Source organism: Bos indicus x Bos taurus, chromosome 10 (assembly GCF_003369695.1).
Source record: "Bos indicus x Bos taurus breed Angus x Brahman F1 hybrid chromosome 10, Bos_hybrid_MaternalHap_v2.0, whole genome shotgun sequence".
NCBI lineage: Eukaryota > Metazoa > Chordata > Mammalia > Artiodactyla > Bovidae > Bos > Bos indicus x Bos taurus.
This window is the reverse complement of record NC_040085.1, coordinates 12,533,436-12,549,538: the sequence shown is the minus strand read 5'-3', so window position 1 is coordinate 12,549,538 and position 16,103 is coordinate 12,533,436. Positions and strand designations below refer to the sequence as shown.

At 36.4% G+C, this 16,103-nt stretch overlaps 1 protein-coding gene across 16 annotated transcripts in view; it reads left to right on the top strand.

Annotated features, from left to right (window-relative positions):
* The window catches only part of MYO9A (myosin IXA), a 256,411-nt gene that overhangs the window by 121,915 nt on the left and 118,393 nt on the right, over positions 1-16,103 (top strand). For all 16 annotated transcript variants that reach the window (XM_027553121.1, XM_027553119.1, XM_027553117.1 and 13 more), the window contains one exon: positions 6,530-6,725. In XM_027553121.1, coding sequence (XP_027408922.1) covers positions 6,530-6,725 — 196 coding nt within the window. The remainder of the gene's footprint in view (positions 1-6,529; positions 6,726-16,103) is intronic.

The following is a 16,103-nucleotide window of genomic DNA, read 5'->3' as shown; positions in this document are numbered from 1 at the left end:
TTATTATCAGATAGGTTGAAAGTAAAAGGATGGGAAAAAGACAACACTAGGCAGACCCTAACAAAAACAAAGTTCCTGTAATTACACTGTTACTGGACAAGGTAGGCTTTAAGACAAGTATCATTAGAGACAAAGAAGCACACTTCTTATAAAAGGGGCTTGTTTCAGTGAAGACATAATCAAAAGTTATATGTACCTGATGACTTCACTTCAGGCTAAAAGGGGAGCTAGACAAGTTTATCCTTAAAGTTGTAGATTTTCATACATATCTTTCAGTAATAACAAAATATGGAGACATGAAATCAATAAAAACAGAAAAATTGAGCAGCACTGCTAAATAACTGACCTAATTGGCACATCATAAAGATAATTAGATACTCTTTGGTGTTTATAAATTAAGTGAACTTCTATGTAATCCCTGAGTTAAAAAAGAAATCACAAGTGATAATATTTTAAACTGAACATTAATGATATAATGTATCAAAATTTGTAAGATACATTTATTTATTTATTTATTTATTTATTTTTATAAAAAACCTTTATTTCTCATGTGTTCCCCATCCTGGACCCTCCTTGTAAGATGCATTTAAAGCAGTGATTTATAACTTTAATAAAAGTATATGTTAGAAAGGAAGACTGGTTGGCAAAACAGTAAGTAAGGAAAATCAGCAAATTAAACTAGAAGAAGGAAATAATAAAGCAAAGACTAGAAGTCAGTGCAATAAAAAGCAGACATATAGTAAAAGAAATGAGCAAAACTAAAAGTTAGTTCCTTTAAAAATAACTGAAAATAATACAGATGATCCTTGAACAGCATAGTTTTCAGTTGTGGGGGTCCACTTTTACACAGTTGGAGATGTGTCCAGTGGTGAAAGTGAAGTCTGATGCTATAAAGAACAATACTGCATATACTACTGGAATGTTAGGTCCATGAATGAAGGTAAATTGGATGTGGTCAAACAGGAGATTCCATGTTTTAGGAATCAGTGAACTAAAATGGACTTGAACGGGTGAATTTAATTCAGATCACCATTATATCTACTCAAATGGGCATGAAACCGTACAAGAAATGGAGTAACCCTCATAGTCAACAGAAGAGTCCAAAATGCAGTACTTGGATGCAGTCTCAAAAACGACAGAATGATCTCTGTTCTAGGGCAAACCATTCAGCATCACAGTAATACAAGTCTGTGTCTCAATCACTAATGCCAAAAAAGTTGAAGCTGAATGGTTCAGTGAAGACCTATAAGACCTGATAGAATGAACAACAACAACAAAAAAAGATGTTCTTTTCATCATAGGGGACTGGAATGCAAAAATAGGAAATCAAGAGATATCTGGATTAACAGGCAAGTTTGGCCTTGGAGTACAAAATGAAGCAGGGGAAAGCTAACAGTTTTGCCAAGAGAATGTACCAGTCGTAGCAAACACCCTCCTGCAACAACACAAGAGAAGACTCTACACATGGACATCACCAGATGGTCAATACGAAAATGAGATTGGTTATCTTCTTTGCAGCCAAAGATAGAGAAGCTACATACGATCAGCAAAAAAAATACCAGGAGCTGACTGTGGCTCAGATCATGAACTCCTGATTGCAAACTTCAGACTTTAAATTGAAGAAAGTAGGGAAAACCACTAGATCATTCAGGTATGACCTAAATCAAATCCCTTACAATTATACAGTGGAAGTGACAAGTAGATTCAAGGGATTAGATCTGATAGACAGAGTGCCTGAAGAACTATGGACAAAGATTTGTGACATGGTATAGGAGGCCGTGATCAAGACCACCATCCCCAAGGGGGAAAAAAAATGCTAAAAGGCAAAATGGTTGAGGACGCCTTACAAATAGCTGAGAAAAGAAGAGAAGCGAAAAGCAAATGAGAAAGGGAAAGATCTAGCCATCTCAATGCAGAGTTCCAAAGAATAGGAAGGAGAGATTAAAAAAAGCCTTAAGTGCACAATGCAAAGAAATTAGAGGAAAACAATAGAATGGGAAAGACTAGAGATCTCTTCAAGAAAATCAGAGATACCAAGGGAACATTTCATGCAAAGATGGGCACAATAAAGGACAGAAAATATATAAACCTACCAGAAGCAGAAGATATTAAAAAGAGGTGGCAAGAATACACCGAACTGTACAGGAAAGGTCTTAATGACCCATACAACTACAATGGTGTGGTCAGTCACCTAGAGCTAGACATCCTGGATGTGAAGTCAAGTGGGCCTTAGAAAGCATCACTACGAACAAAGCTAGCAGAGGTGATAGAATTTCAGCTGAGCTATTTCAAATCCTGAAAGATGATGCTGTTAAAGTGCAGCACTTAAAATGCCAGCAAATTTGGAATACTCTGCAGTGGCCATAGGACTGGAAAAGGTCACTTTTCATTCCAATCCCAAAGAAGGGCAATGCCAGGGAATGCTCAAACTACCACACGGTTGTATTCATGTCACATGCTAGCAAGGTAATGCTCAAAATCCTTCAAGCTAGTACTTTAATCAAGATGGTATTTAAATCAATAGTACTTGAATTGAGAACTTCCAGATGTTCAAGCTGGATTTAGAAAAGGCAGAGGAACCAGAGATCAAATTGCCAACATCTGTTGGATCATATAAAAAGCAAGAGAATTCCAGGAAAACATCTGCTTCATTGACTACGCTAAAGCCTTTGACTATGTGGATCATAACAAACTGGAAAATTTGTACATCAAGGCTGTATATTGTCATCCTGCTTATTTAACTTCTGTGCAGTGTACATCATGGGAAATGCCGGGCTGGATGAATCATAAGCTGAAATCAAGACTGCTGGGAGAAATATCAACAACTTCACATATGCAGATGATACCCCCCTAATGGCCTGAAGAGAAGAGGAACTTAAGAGCCTCTTGATGAAGGTGAAAGAGGAGAGTGAAAAAGCTGACTTAATACTAAACATTCAAAAAACTACAATCATGGCTTCTGGTCCCATCACTTCATGGCAAATACCTGGAGGGAAAATGGAAACAGTGATAGACTATATCCTTGGACTCCAAAATCACTGCAGATGGTGACTGCAGCCATGACATTAAAAAACTCTTGTTCCTTGGAACAAAAACTATGACAAACCTAGACAGTCACTTAGCCAGCAAAGGTTCGCCTAATCAAAGCTATGGTTTTTCCAGTAGTCTCATATGGATGTGAGATTTGGACCATAAAGAAGGCTGAGCACCGAAGAATTGATGCTTTTGAACTGTGGTGCTGGAGAGTACTCTTGAGAGTCCCTTGGACAGCAAGGATATCAAACCAGTCAATCCCAAAGAAAATTAACCCTGAATATTCATTGCAAGGACTGATGCTGAATTGAAGCTCCAGTACTTTGACCACCTGACACAAAGAGCTGACTTATTGGAAAAGACCCTGATGCTGGGAAAGACTGAGGGCTGGGGGAGAAGAGGGTGCCAGAGGATGAGATTGTTGCATGGCATCATCGACTCAATGGACATGAGTTTGAGCAAACTCCAGGAGATAGTGAGGGACAGGGAAGCCTGGCGTGCTGCAGTCCATGGGATGCAAAGAGTCAGAAACTATTGAACGACTGAATAACAATTTATGCTAGATATCTTTCAGTAAATAGATGCTGCAGTACTGTGTGATCCATGATCAACTGAATCCTCAAATGCAGCACTGTAGATGCTATGAAGATCTGACTGTAAAGTTATATGGGGATTTTCAGCTGTGGTTTTGGGCAGCATTCCTAACCCCCATGTTGTTCAAGGGAAAACTGTGTTAGTAAAAGATAACAGAAAATAACTAATGAAAGGAGAAAGCTTCACAGATTGCTGGTAGCAGAAACAAATAAGGGGATTTTACTACACACTCTAAGATATGAACATATTTTGCCAATAAATTTGACAGTGTAAAGTAGAAAATTCCATGAAAAAATATCGCCAAAACTGACACCAGAAAATATAGGAAAACTTAAAAATCCTATGTTTGTTAAGTACTTTGAATCAGTAATTTAAAATTTTCTACAAAGGGATCTAGGTCCACATGGTTTCACTGGTGACTGCTTTAAAGCATATAAGCAGTACTGGTCTTACACATTTTCTTTCAAGTTTGAGATACCTTTAAAATGTATAAATGCATCTTCACACTTAACAAGAAATATCTGAGCTGGAAATACAGATTTGGGTTTCATCATTTAGATAGAGTTTAAGCCACAATTATGGTTGAGATAAACTGATGTAAGATGATCAGAAAATATGAGTACACAGGATGAAACTCTTAAGAATTTTCAATACAGAACCAACAGTGGGGACTGAGAAGAAGGGATAGCACAAGATGTAAGTAGTAAGTCACAAGCTGTGTTGTTATAGAAGGCAACAGAAGACAGTTTCAATGATGATGTGATTAGTTTATGATGTGATTTAGTTGATTAGTACTTAGGAATGTAGGAATATGAAGACAGAGAGACAGGACCATTACATTGGGAAATGTTGATGACTGTCAACATGGAAAAGAGATATAGAATTTTAGATTTTATATTGTACTTGTTAATAGGACAGAATAATCTTTGGAGTAGGGCAGACTGATGTTTTAGTTCCTGTAGCAGTGCTTATTATGTTTGACTTCTGATGAACTTCTTTATCTCTCTGATTACTTAGCAGTGAAGTTTGATTTATAATTGAATCTACTTTATTGAGTAATTGTTAGAATTAAATTAGTTATGTATAGTGCTTAACTTAGTGCCTGACATTTGTCTGTCTGCCCTCAGTATTTGTTGCTGCTGGCATTTTGATTTGAAAATTCTTCCTCAGTTTTGCTAACTTTTATCATATATACTTTTGCTCAAAGGGTACTTAGGGACACACTGAGCACCAAGACTTCAGACTTGTTTCCCCCTTCCCCCTGTTTTCAGGAGAACCAAGAATTATTAGGAAAGGAAAGTCCCAAAGGTAGCAGAATGAGTCCAAGCTGCCTTGTGGACATGAGGGTTGATGACATTATACTAGGCATGACCCTCCAGGAGTTCTGAGTTAGAGCTATTCTGTGAAGCTGCACTGACATGAAGTGATTTACTCACCAGTCCTTCCATCTGGGTGTGGCTATAGTCAAATGCCTAGATTGTGTGTGTCAGTCTGGGACCTTCTTCCAGGAGTGTAAGTTTCTTGCCCTCCTTATTTTTTTGTGAGGTATTTAAACTCATTTTCTTCTGTTCTGTCATCTCTCACTTCCATTGGCAAGTGGTTTTAACTGGCTATTTACATTCCTTTGGTAATCTTATCCAACTTTAAAAATGTATATGCTGATGATATCCAAATGTGTTTTCTGAAATCTGTTAGAGTCTAGGCAGGTATGTCCATCTGCCTACTTGATGTCTGTATGCAGACAGTATAGTGGTTATGAGTGGCTATGTTTGAACCTCTATTCTTCTCATTACTGTGTGATAGGGGCCAAGATAGTTAACCTTTCTGTGACTCAATTTCCTCATCTATAAAATAATAATAATATCATCCATCTCAAGGACTTGTTAATGTGATGAAATGAACTTCAATGAGACAGCATGTGTAAAATGCTTAGAAGTGTGCCATTTACTTAGTAACTTCTCAATAAATGTTGCTTGTTATTGTCATTATTTTCACCATCTCTAACTTCACTTGGACAAAACTTATCTCCTGATCATCATTTTCTGTCCTCATATCTTCTCTTTTCTCAAGTCTTCTCCATGTTAGTATATATAGTACCTCTACCTACCTTGTTGCTCAAACACAAAATATAGGTGTTCACCTAATTCTCTTGTTCACTCACAATGCTCTAATCCACCAGCAAGTCATTCACCCTTACCTCTAAAAAATGTCCCAAATAAGTAACCATTTTCCCTTTCCTATAGTACCATCCTTATAGTGCAAGTCACTGTCAGCTCTTATTTGGAATACCTTTCTCCATTCTTTGTACAATTAACTCCCTCAGTAGCAATCAGTGATGTTTATAAAACATCAGTTAGTTCATGTCATTATCCTTCCAGTGGCTTTCCTTGACACTTGAATAAAGTCCAAACTCCTAACTCAGTCTTGCATAGCTTACATAGCCTATTTATCTCCCTTGCACCTCTCTCACCCTTGCCGAGAATGCTCTAGGCCTCAGTCTTACTAACATTCTCCTAACTTCTGCAACTTGGCACCACCTATAGGTAGTAGGTGTTCCCTTTGAGTGAAATGTTGTTCCTGGTCTTCTCATTTCTGGCTTCTTTTTATTACTCAACTCTTTTGTTGTTTTATGTGATAGTCCCTTAGAGAATCTCTCCCAGACCAATGTTTAACAAGCTGCAATAAGTTGGGGGAATGTTCATTCTAATTTAAATGAATTATAGAATTAAATAGTTTTAGGCCTAGATGGGACTTTATAGAGGATATCTATCTGGTCCATCTATCTGGCTAACACAGAAATCACTTCTATACCCTTATTCAGCCACTGTTCAAATATGTCACCCATTTTCTTCTTGGCTTAATACGTTTTTTCAAAAATAACACTGGTATTTTTTTCATGTAGGATTTCCGGGAAAAAAACACAGATCATATGCGCCCTGACATTGTAGCTCTTCTGAGAAGTAGCAAGAATGCATTTATCTCTGGGATGATTGGAATTGATCCTGTAGCTATTTTCCGATGGTCAGTTCTCCGAGCGTTTTTTAGAGCCATGGTTGCTTTCAGGGAAGCTGGGAAAAGACACATTCAGAGAAAAACTGGTAAGCAATAGACATCAGTATTCTGCCATGCTTCTGTTTGTTTTTTTTTTTTTAAATCATGCCCTAACATTGTGTTTCAGATTTAATGAGTGCTGGTGAACTTTATGTGTGTGTGTATATATATTATTAATAAATACTGATAGGAATAATGAGTGTAAAGCACCTGTTATTTCTTAGGCATACTGACATTGGTAAGATTCTTAAGCAAAAAGTGAAATTATTATGTAATTATATAGAACTTAATATTGATACTGTTCTCTGTTTTCTTCTAACGTCATAGTTTTTACTACCAATGAAACATAATATGGAAGCATAAATCAGGAGACAGAAAAATTAGGCTGGAGGTGGTATAGTATGGTGGATAACCCAGCTTCACTTGTCGTCTCTGTTGTCATCAGTTGGATCAGTTGTCATCTCTTCTCTTGACTGATTTTGTGACTGTTAGCTGTCTTACTTGGAGTATTAATAGTACCTTCAATATTATGAGGGTAAAATTAGATAATACTTGTAAAGTGTCTGCTTATGAAGTGTAATTTTCATTTCCTTATGCTTAATTTAGTTAGCTGAATTTTACTTTAAAAGTTAGAAATGGATAAAGCTGGATACTTTTTTGTGTGCCTCCTCTGCTGTAGCTCTAACCTTAGATAGACCGTTGCTGCATAGTGAGTATTTTCTAATACATATGTAATCATTTAAAATAATATTCTTCTGCCAAGAAGCCTCAGCAGAAGTGGGAGAGGATACACTTTGTACTTTCAGGGCTCCTAGGCTTACTTATGTGGCTTTTTGCAGTGAAAATTTAAATTTGGCTATTATATTTTTTAAATGAATAAAATATTAGAAAGATTGTATTTCTAAAATGAGAGGCCAAAGTAATTGAATTTCACTTCTGTATTTCAGATTATAATGTGTACGAACTGACCTTTGTGAATAGAACTATATATAATTTTTTTAAATAGAAGGAAAATCTTAAAACTGCTTTGCCTTTGCCAAAATTATTTCTAAGAGGCCATCTTTGCAAAAAAAAACTTGAAACAAATTTAAATTGAGGTATAATGGACATATGACATACTAGTTTCAATTATATAACATAATGATTCAGTATTTATATATACTGTGAAATTATTTCATCCATCACTATTCCAACCATTACAGAGTTACAAAACGTTTTTTGTATGTGATGAGAACTTTCACAAGTTAATTTCTTGGCCACTTTCCAATATATACTGCATTATTGACTACAGTTGGAGAAGGCAATGGCACCCCACTCCAGTACTCCTGCCTGGAAAATCCCATGGGCGGAGGAGCCTGGTAGGCTGCAGTCCATGGGGTCGCTAAGAGTCAGACACGACTGAGCGATTTCACTTTCACTTTTCACTTTCATGCATTGGAGAAGGAAATGGCAACCCACTCCAGTGTTCTTGCCTGGAGAATCCCAGGGACAGGGGAGCCTTGTGGGCTGCCCTCTATGGGGTCGCACAGAGTCAGACATGACTGAAGTGACTTAGCAGGAGCAGCAGCAACCAGCAAAAAATTAAAAAGAAAAGTTTTTTTTAAAGATGTAGTCTTAATTATTATAGTGGACATCAATTTATGTATCAATATTGAAAAATGTATCAATTCTGGAAATTGATATATATTCTACTAAGATTTAACTATAAAGTTTTCTTATATTTACTATTAAATACTTTGCTTTCTGTAAAAGTTACATTGTATGTTCTTTTGGCATTTAAACTATTATTTGTGGAAGCTGGTTCTGTGTATGTTAGTATTAGTACAAAGACATGCAGTGTTACTAATGCTTCTAATTATCTCTACTTTGATAATTTTTAGATTCTTCTTGTTTTCTAATCTAATTTCTCTTTCTGGCCAGCATAGAGCTTCTGTGTAATAAACTCTTTTATACTGGGATATGACATGTATGCATAAAAGTGCACAGAACAAAAATACAGTTCAGTGAATTATCACAAAGTGAAAACACTTGTGAAACAATCTTCTATGTTAAGAAAGAGAGTATGACCAACATGCTAGAAAGTCCCCCTTGCATAAACTTTAAAAGTTTCCCTTTTTATCTGGAAAAAAAAAGACAGTTCATTTGTATTTTGAGACAGTCACTGAGTGAGCAGGTTTGTTACAGAGAATAATTGTATTACTGTATATTAGTGTCAGTGCCAAAATTCAGCATTTTTCCTCCCTCTGTACCATTTACCACCTGCTTTTTTCTGGTGAGTTTAGAATATTATAAAATTAGAACATTGTAGTATTTCGCAATAGAAACTAACAAAATAACTGAAAATAGACTAAGTAGTAGATTCAGAACTTTCATAATACCATGAGTAGTATGCAGATATATTAAAGTGAAACAGGAATTGGAGATTATTTAAACAGAAGTAGAACGTGTGAAAGGCAGAAGATAACCAAGTTCAGATTTTGAATTAGAGTAAGATGTCAAAAATATTATTTCTAATGAAGAAAGAAAATGTAGAATACAGAGTGCAATATATTTTCACTTCCATTGAGAGTATCTTTTAAAGGAAATAAATATCAGTGGACTTTTAGCTAATTGTCAAGAAATACCTTGTTGCTGAACCAAAAAAAAAAAAAAATCCTTGATTTTCTTAAGGAATTTTCTAACATTCTTCTTCATCAAGCAAACTGAGCACAAATGAGAATATCAAATTTAAATCTTCTTTTGACTGTTATTTTTTCTTTTTTTTTTATAGATTTCTATATTAGAGAACACAATGCCATTTTAAGACCTTTAAATAAAAAAAAATTAATTCAATTAATTGTTCGAAAAATACATTTGTTATAGTTGTGTGTTACAGCTGTGGCAGTTTATTAGGAAACCGTAAAATACCCTTAGTAGAGTCATGTAAACAGGCAATTTGAATGAGGTACCATGTTGGCCCTGCTAGGAGGTAAAATTAGAAATGGTAATGACTTTTCTGGTCAACAGTGAGGTCCGGAAGAACAGCTACTCCAGTGGTGTCATCCATCTTGCCTCTGATTTGCTCTTCTGAATAAGAAAGAGCCTGGGCTGGAGAGTACAGGGAAGTTATACAGTGGGTTGCTGTGAGTGCAGTGATGCTTATTTATTTCTTTTGGAGTTACATAAAAATATAGCCAAAGGGGAATTTTAATCCATCTAAAAAGATGAGGGAGAGACAGGAAATTCAGCTGTGGCACTGGCATAAGAGGCAAGAATGAGAATTTAAAGTGTCATTCAGTGTCTACATCTACAGGGAGAAAATCTGAAGCCATTCATATAGTGTCTGTAGGTAGAGAGCGTTAATGGTTCCCACATAACCTGTTCCTCTTCACCATCCCACGCAGTGGGCTGCATAACTCTAATGTACTCCCATTTGTTTTTGCAAGTGGGAGAAGGATTCCAGTGACGATCCTTTTCCAGCAATAACCAGGTACTAAAACTAATTTAGATATCACCTAAATAGGGTTGGACATGACGTGGCAACTAAACAACAACAACAAACAGGAGCTAGGATTTCTCCTGCATTGGCAGCTGGGTTTTTTACCACTAGTGCCACCTGGTAAGCCCTGGGTCTAGGGTTTCTATGCAGTAGTCTATCTGCAATTCTACCCAGTACTTAAGACAATTAAATGCATTTTTCTTAACAACAAAACCCTGAACATTACTGATAAATTCATTCTGTGTTAGGCTCTATGGTGTGGTGATTAAGAGTAAGGGTTTTAGATTGAATGTCAATTCAGCAGTGGAGACAGGACTTCTAAAAATGCATCTCTTCCATAAAAGCAACAGGAACACTTGCAAAAATTGTCAGAATAACTTTGTTGGAGCTCAAGAAATTCATCAAAGGTCTGCAGTAATTTGGAAAGTGTACATACAAGAAAAAAGACTGCATGTTATTATTGTCAGTGCATTTTATAGCGTTTAAGCTTGCACTACTGACCACCCTCCCTCTTGAGCTCTACAGTGGCCTTGAAAACCTATAGCCTAGATGTGCAGTGAAAATGAGAAGTGGGACAACCACTGAAGGGAGTAGAAGGGGACTGGCACTCCTTCAGAGCTCCGTTCCCAGAGAATTTTCATTATTTAACCTATTTGGTCGTTTCATGGAAGACCCCACTTACAAGGCTATCTTTTAACCTGACTTGGAGCTTTCCCAGTATGAATAACCTTTGATCTAGGGGTTTTGTCCAAAACAGTCAGAAGCAGTTGCTGAACATTGCCACTCTCTGATGCAATAGATAACAGTTGGGGCAAAACTAACCAAAACATTTATTTATTTATTTTAACCAAAACATTTAAAAGGAACACCTGGGGAATGAGGTTTCCATAATGGCTATGAAAAGTTTTTGTGTATTCATGGGAATTTAGGTGGCTAAGCACATGCATAGGACTGTGTACGTGCCTAGGGCTATGCTCAGTAAAGACCTGAAGAGATCCTGATTTCTTATCTCAGGATAACATTCAGGTTTCCTGTGAGCAGGGTAAGGCAGAGTTCTAAACTGCCTAGCTGAATGTTGTAGGTATGCTTCAACGTAAGCACTCAATGACCCTTGACAAAGACTGGGAGAATTACTGGTCTCAGGCATGTAAAGACATGTGAAAGTGAAGTCGCTCAGTCGTGTTCGACTCCTTGCGACCCCATGGACTGCAGCCTACGAGACTCCTCCGTCCATGGGATTTTTCAGGCCAGAGAACTGGAGTGGGTTGCCATTTTCTTCTCCAAGGGATCTTCCCAACCCAGGGATCGAACCCGTGTCTCCTGCATTGCAAGCAGACGCTTTTATCACCTGAGCCACCAGGGAAGCTGCCTCCAATCAATGGCTGTTTATTAAGCTAAGTGAGCAGAGGTTTCCATGGTCACTTGTGACAAAGAATACAAACTTTCAGAATTAGTTCAGTAATGTCCTAAACAAATAGCAACTATAAGAATCAGCAGCAACAGTAACTCCTAGGGAGAGAGAGAAAATCTGATTTTCAGAGTTGCCATGTTATATTATTTAAAATGTCTGGTGTTCTATATAAGACTTTGAGACATGCAAAGAAATACGAAAATATGACCCATACATGGGGAAAGAAGGAATCTGTAAAAACCTCTCTCTGAAAAAATCCAGGCATTGATATTGCTAGACAGAATTTTTAAACTATTTTAAATATGTTTAAAGACATAAAGGCAACCATGTCTGAAGAACAAAAGGAGAGTATGAGAACAATGTCCCACTAGATGGAGAATATAAAATTTTAGATACACACAAATCAGTTTTGAAGTGGGAAAAAGTGTACAGTAACTGAAATGAGAAATTCAGAAGAAGGGTTCAATAGCAGATTTGAATAAGCAGAAGCCAGAATCAGTAAACATGAAGATAGATCAGTTGAGTTGAAGAATAGGAAGAACAAAGAATGAAGAAAATAAGTAGAGCTTCTAGACCTATGGGATACCATGAGGCATATAAACTTTTGAGAGTCCAGAAGGAAAGGAGGGAAAGGGATAGAAAGAATATGTCAAGAAATAATGGCCCCAGTCTTCTCTAATTTGATGAGAAAATTAATCTATACATTTCAGAAGCTCAACAGATTATAAGATGAGTGAATCACAGAGATTGAAACTTAGATGTATCATAATTAAACTATCTAGAGGTAAAGAGAGACTGTTGAAAGCAGCACATCATGCACAAACTGGGCTTTCCAGGTGGTGCTAGTGGTAAAGAACTGGCGTGCCAGTGCAGAAAACATGAAATGTGGGATTGATCCCTGGGTCAGGGAAGTCCCCACACCCACTCCAGTATTCTTGTCTGCAGAATTCCATGGATAGAGGAGCCTGGTGGACTATGGTCCATAGAGTCTCAAAGAGGCGGAACTGATTGAGGCAACTTAGCATGCACGCATGCACAAAGTATCCTCCGTATGATTGACAGTTGATTAATCATTAGAAACCATTGAGGCTAGAGAACAATGGCATGGCATATCCAAAGTGCTGGAAGAAAAGTCTGTCAATCAAGAATTCTATATTCACTAAAACTATCCTTTAGGACTTCCCTGGTGGTCCAGTTGTTGTTAAGAATCTGCCTGCCAATGCAAGGGACATGGGTTTGATACCTGGTCAGGGAAGATCACATATGCCACAGAGCAGCTGACCCCATGTGTCACAACTGCTGAGTCCACATGCCTAGAGCCTGTGTTCCACAACACAGAAAGCCTCTATGCAGCCGTGAAGACCTAGTGCAGCCAAAAAAAGAAAAAAATCCCTAAACACACATACACAGACACAAGAAGAACTATCCTTCAAAATGATGGTGAAATTAAGACATTCCCAGGCAAACAAATCCTGAATGACTGCTACTAGCTGTCTCACAGGAAATGTTAAAGGGAATTCTGGCTGAAATGAAAGGACACTAGACAGTGATTTGAAAGCATATGACATAATAAAGAGTACCATTAAAGGCAACTATAAAGTTATACTTTGTACTATGTAAAAGATAGTATAAATGTATCTTTTACATTTTGTAACTTTTAAAAACTAATTTTGTAAACTTTTTTCCTCCAATCTAAAAGACAACTATACAAAACAATAATTACATATCTCTGTTGGAGGCCATGCCATTTTAAAAGCTGTAATTTGCATGACAATAACAGCATAAAGAAAGAGGATGGGAATGAAGTTATATAGGAGAAAAGTTTTTATATACTATTGAAATTAAGTAGTTTTTAATCCAGGCTAGATTGTTATAAGGCAAAATGCTAATTTTAATTCCCTGTTAAGAAAATAGCTAAAAAATAATATAGTAATAAAATAAATGACCAAAATGTTTAAACAGTATACTAGATAACATGTATTTAGTACAAAAGAAGATTGTATTGAAAGAATAGAGGAACAAAAATAATATGTCTCTAAACATATGTGGAGTGTAAGTAACAAAGTTCTTAATAACCAGTGAGACAAAGGAAATCACAAGGGAAATTAGAAAATAGTTTGAAATTAATGCAAGAAAATATACACCCAAATCTTATGGGATACAGCTAAAACAGTGTTAGGAAGAAAATTTATAGGTTCAAATACTTCTATTAAAAAAGAAAGAATATCTCAAATCAATAACCTAATGCCTCACCTTATGATTCTAGGGAAAAAGGGCAAGCTAAACCTAAAGGAAGAAATAGGAAGGACATTATAAAGAGGAGATCTGAAATAAATAAAATAGAAGAAAACAAAAGCAAAAGCTACTTCTTTAAAAAGGTAAACAAAATTGACAAACCTCAAGGTAGACAGACCAAGAAAAAGAGAAAGGAGACTCAAATGACTAATTTGGGGAAATAAAGGAGGGTGTTGCTACTGAACTGATGAAAATGAAAAGGATTATAATACTATGAACAATTGTATGGCAGCAAATTAAAATCTAGTGGAAATAGAAAAATTCTTGGAAAGATGCTAACAGCCTATACTGACTTCAGAAGAAAAAGAAAGTCTGAAAAGGCCTGTCACAGGAAAAGAGATTGGATTAGTTATGAAAAAAATCTTCCCACAGAGCAAAGCCAAGAACAGTGAATTCATTGATAAATTTTACCCAGTACTTAATGAAATGAAAAATTACCATCAATTCTTTATAAACTCTTCCCAAGAAATAGAAGATAGGGGGAATACTTTTGTTCTCATTTGGTAAAGACAGTATTACCAGGATACCAGATAAGACATCACAGAAATGAAAACCACAAACCAATATCCCTCAACAAAAATTGTCAACAGAATCCTTATAAGCTGAGTTCAGCAATATGTAAACAATATTTTATACCATTATCTACTGAAATTTACTCAGAAATGCAAGGTTGGTTCAGCTTAGAAAAATCAAGTCAGAGTAATATACCACATTGATAGAATAAAGGACAAAATCACATCATCACCTCAACATACACAAAAAAGGCCTCACAGAAGTGAATACCTTTTCATGTTTTTCATTATAAAAATGCTGAACAAATTAGGAATAGAAAGAAGACTTCCTCAGCCTGATAAGGGGACCTGTGAAAAATCCATATTTTATGGTAAATAAATGAATACTTTTCCCTTAAGATCAGAAATAAGACAGGATATCTGCTTTCACATCTTCTATATAACATTGCCCTGGAGATACTGGTAAGAGTAAACAGGAAAGAAAAAGAAAGAAAAGACATCCAAATCGGAAAGGAAGAAACCATTTTGTTTATAGATGGCATATTGTGTATAAAATTTCCTAAGGAATCTACCAAAAAAATCTGCTGGAGATAATAAATGACCTCATCAAGTTGCAAGACTCCAAATCAATATGCAAAATCGGTTGTATTTCTATACACTAAAAATGAAAAACCTGAAAACAAAATTAAGTTGGTGCTCCAATTACAAGAGCACCAACAAGTATAAAATTCTTATTAGTGAATTTAACAAGAGAATTGCAAGACTTGTTCACCAAAACTGCAAAATATTGTTGAAAAAATTTAAGGAATACCTCAGTTATTGGAAAAATATTCTGCGTTCATGCATTGAAAGGGTTAATGTAGTTAGCTGGCAATAATGGATCTACAGATTCGGCATAGTCCTGTCAAAGCCCCAGCTATTGACAAGACTGATCCCAAAATTGATATGTAAAGGAATCTAGAAATGCGTAAAGAGCAAAAGTTGGAGGATTCAGAGTTCTGTTTGGATTAGGCAGTGGTTTCTTAGGTGTGACACCTAACACATAAGCAACCAAATACAAAAAGGGATAAATTAGACTTCACCCAAATAGAAAACTTTTGTGCCTCAGAGGACACTATTAAGAACTGACAACTTGTAGAATGATAGAAAATATTTATAAAACATGTATCTGATAAGGAACTGGTATCTAGATTGTAAGCATTTCTTGCAGTTCAATAGTAAAAAAAACTAGTAACCTGATTTTAAAAAGGGCAAAGGATCTGAAAAGACATTTCTCTAAAGAAGATATGCAAATAGTCAATAAAACACATGAAAAGATGCTCAATATAATATGTCATCAGGGAAATGCATATTGAAACCACAGTGAGAATACCACTTCACTTCACAGCTGTAATAAAGTAGACAGGAAATAATGTTGGTAAGGATGTGGAGAAATTGGAAGCCTCATATGCTGCTGTTGAAAATGTAAAATGATGTAGCCACTTTGCCTAAAACACCCTGCTAGCTACATTTTACCTAGTAATGCCTCTCTTAGGTGGAGAAGGCAATGGCACCCCACTCCAGTACTCTTGTCTGGAAAATCCCATGGATGGAGGAGCCTGGGAGGTTGCAGTCCATGGGGTCGCTAAGAGTTGGACACGACTGAGCGACTTCCCTTTCACTTTTCACTTTCATGCTTTGGAGAAGGAAATGGCAACCCACTTCAGTGTTCTTGCCTGGAGAATCCCAG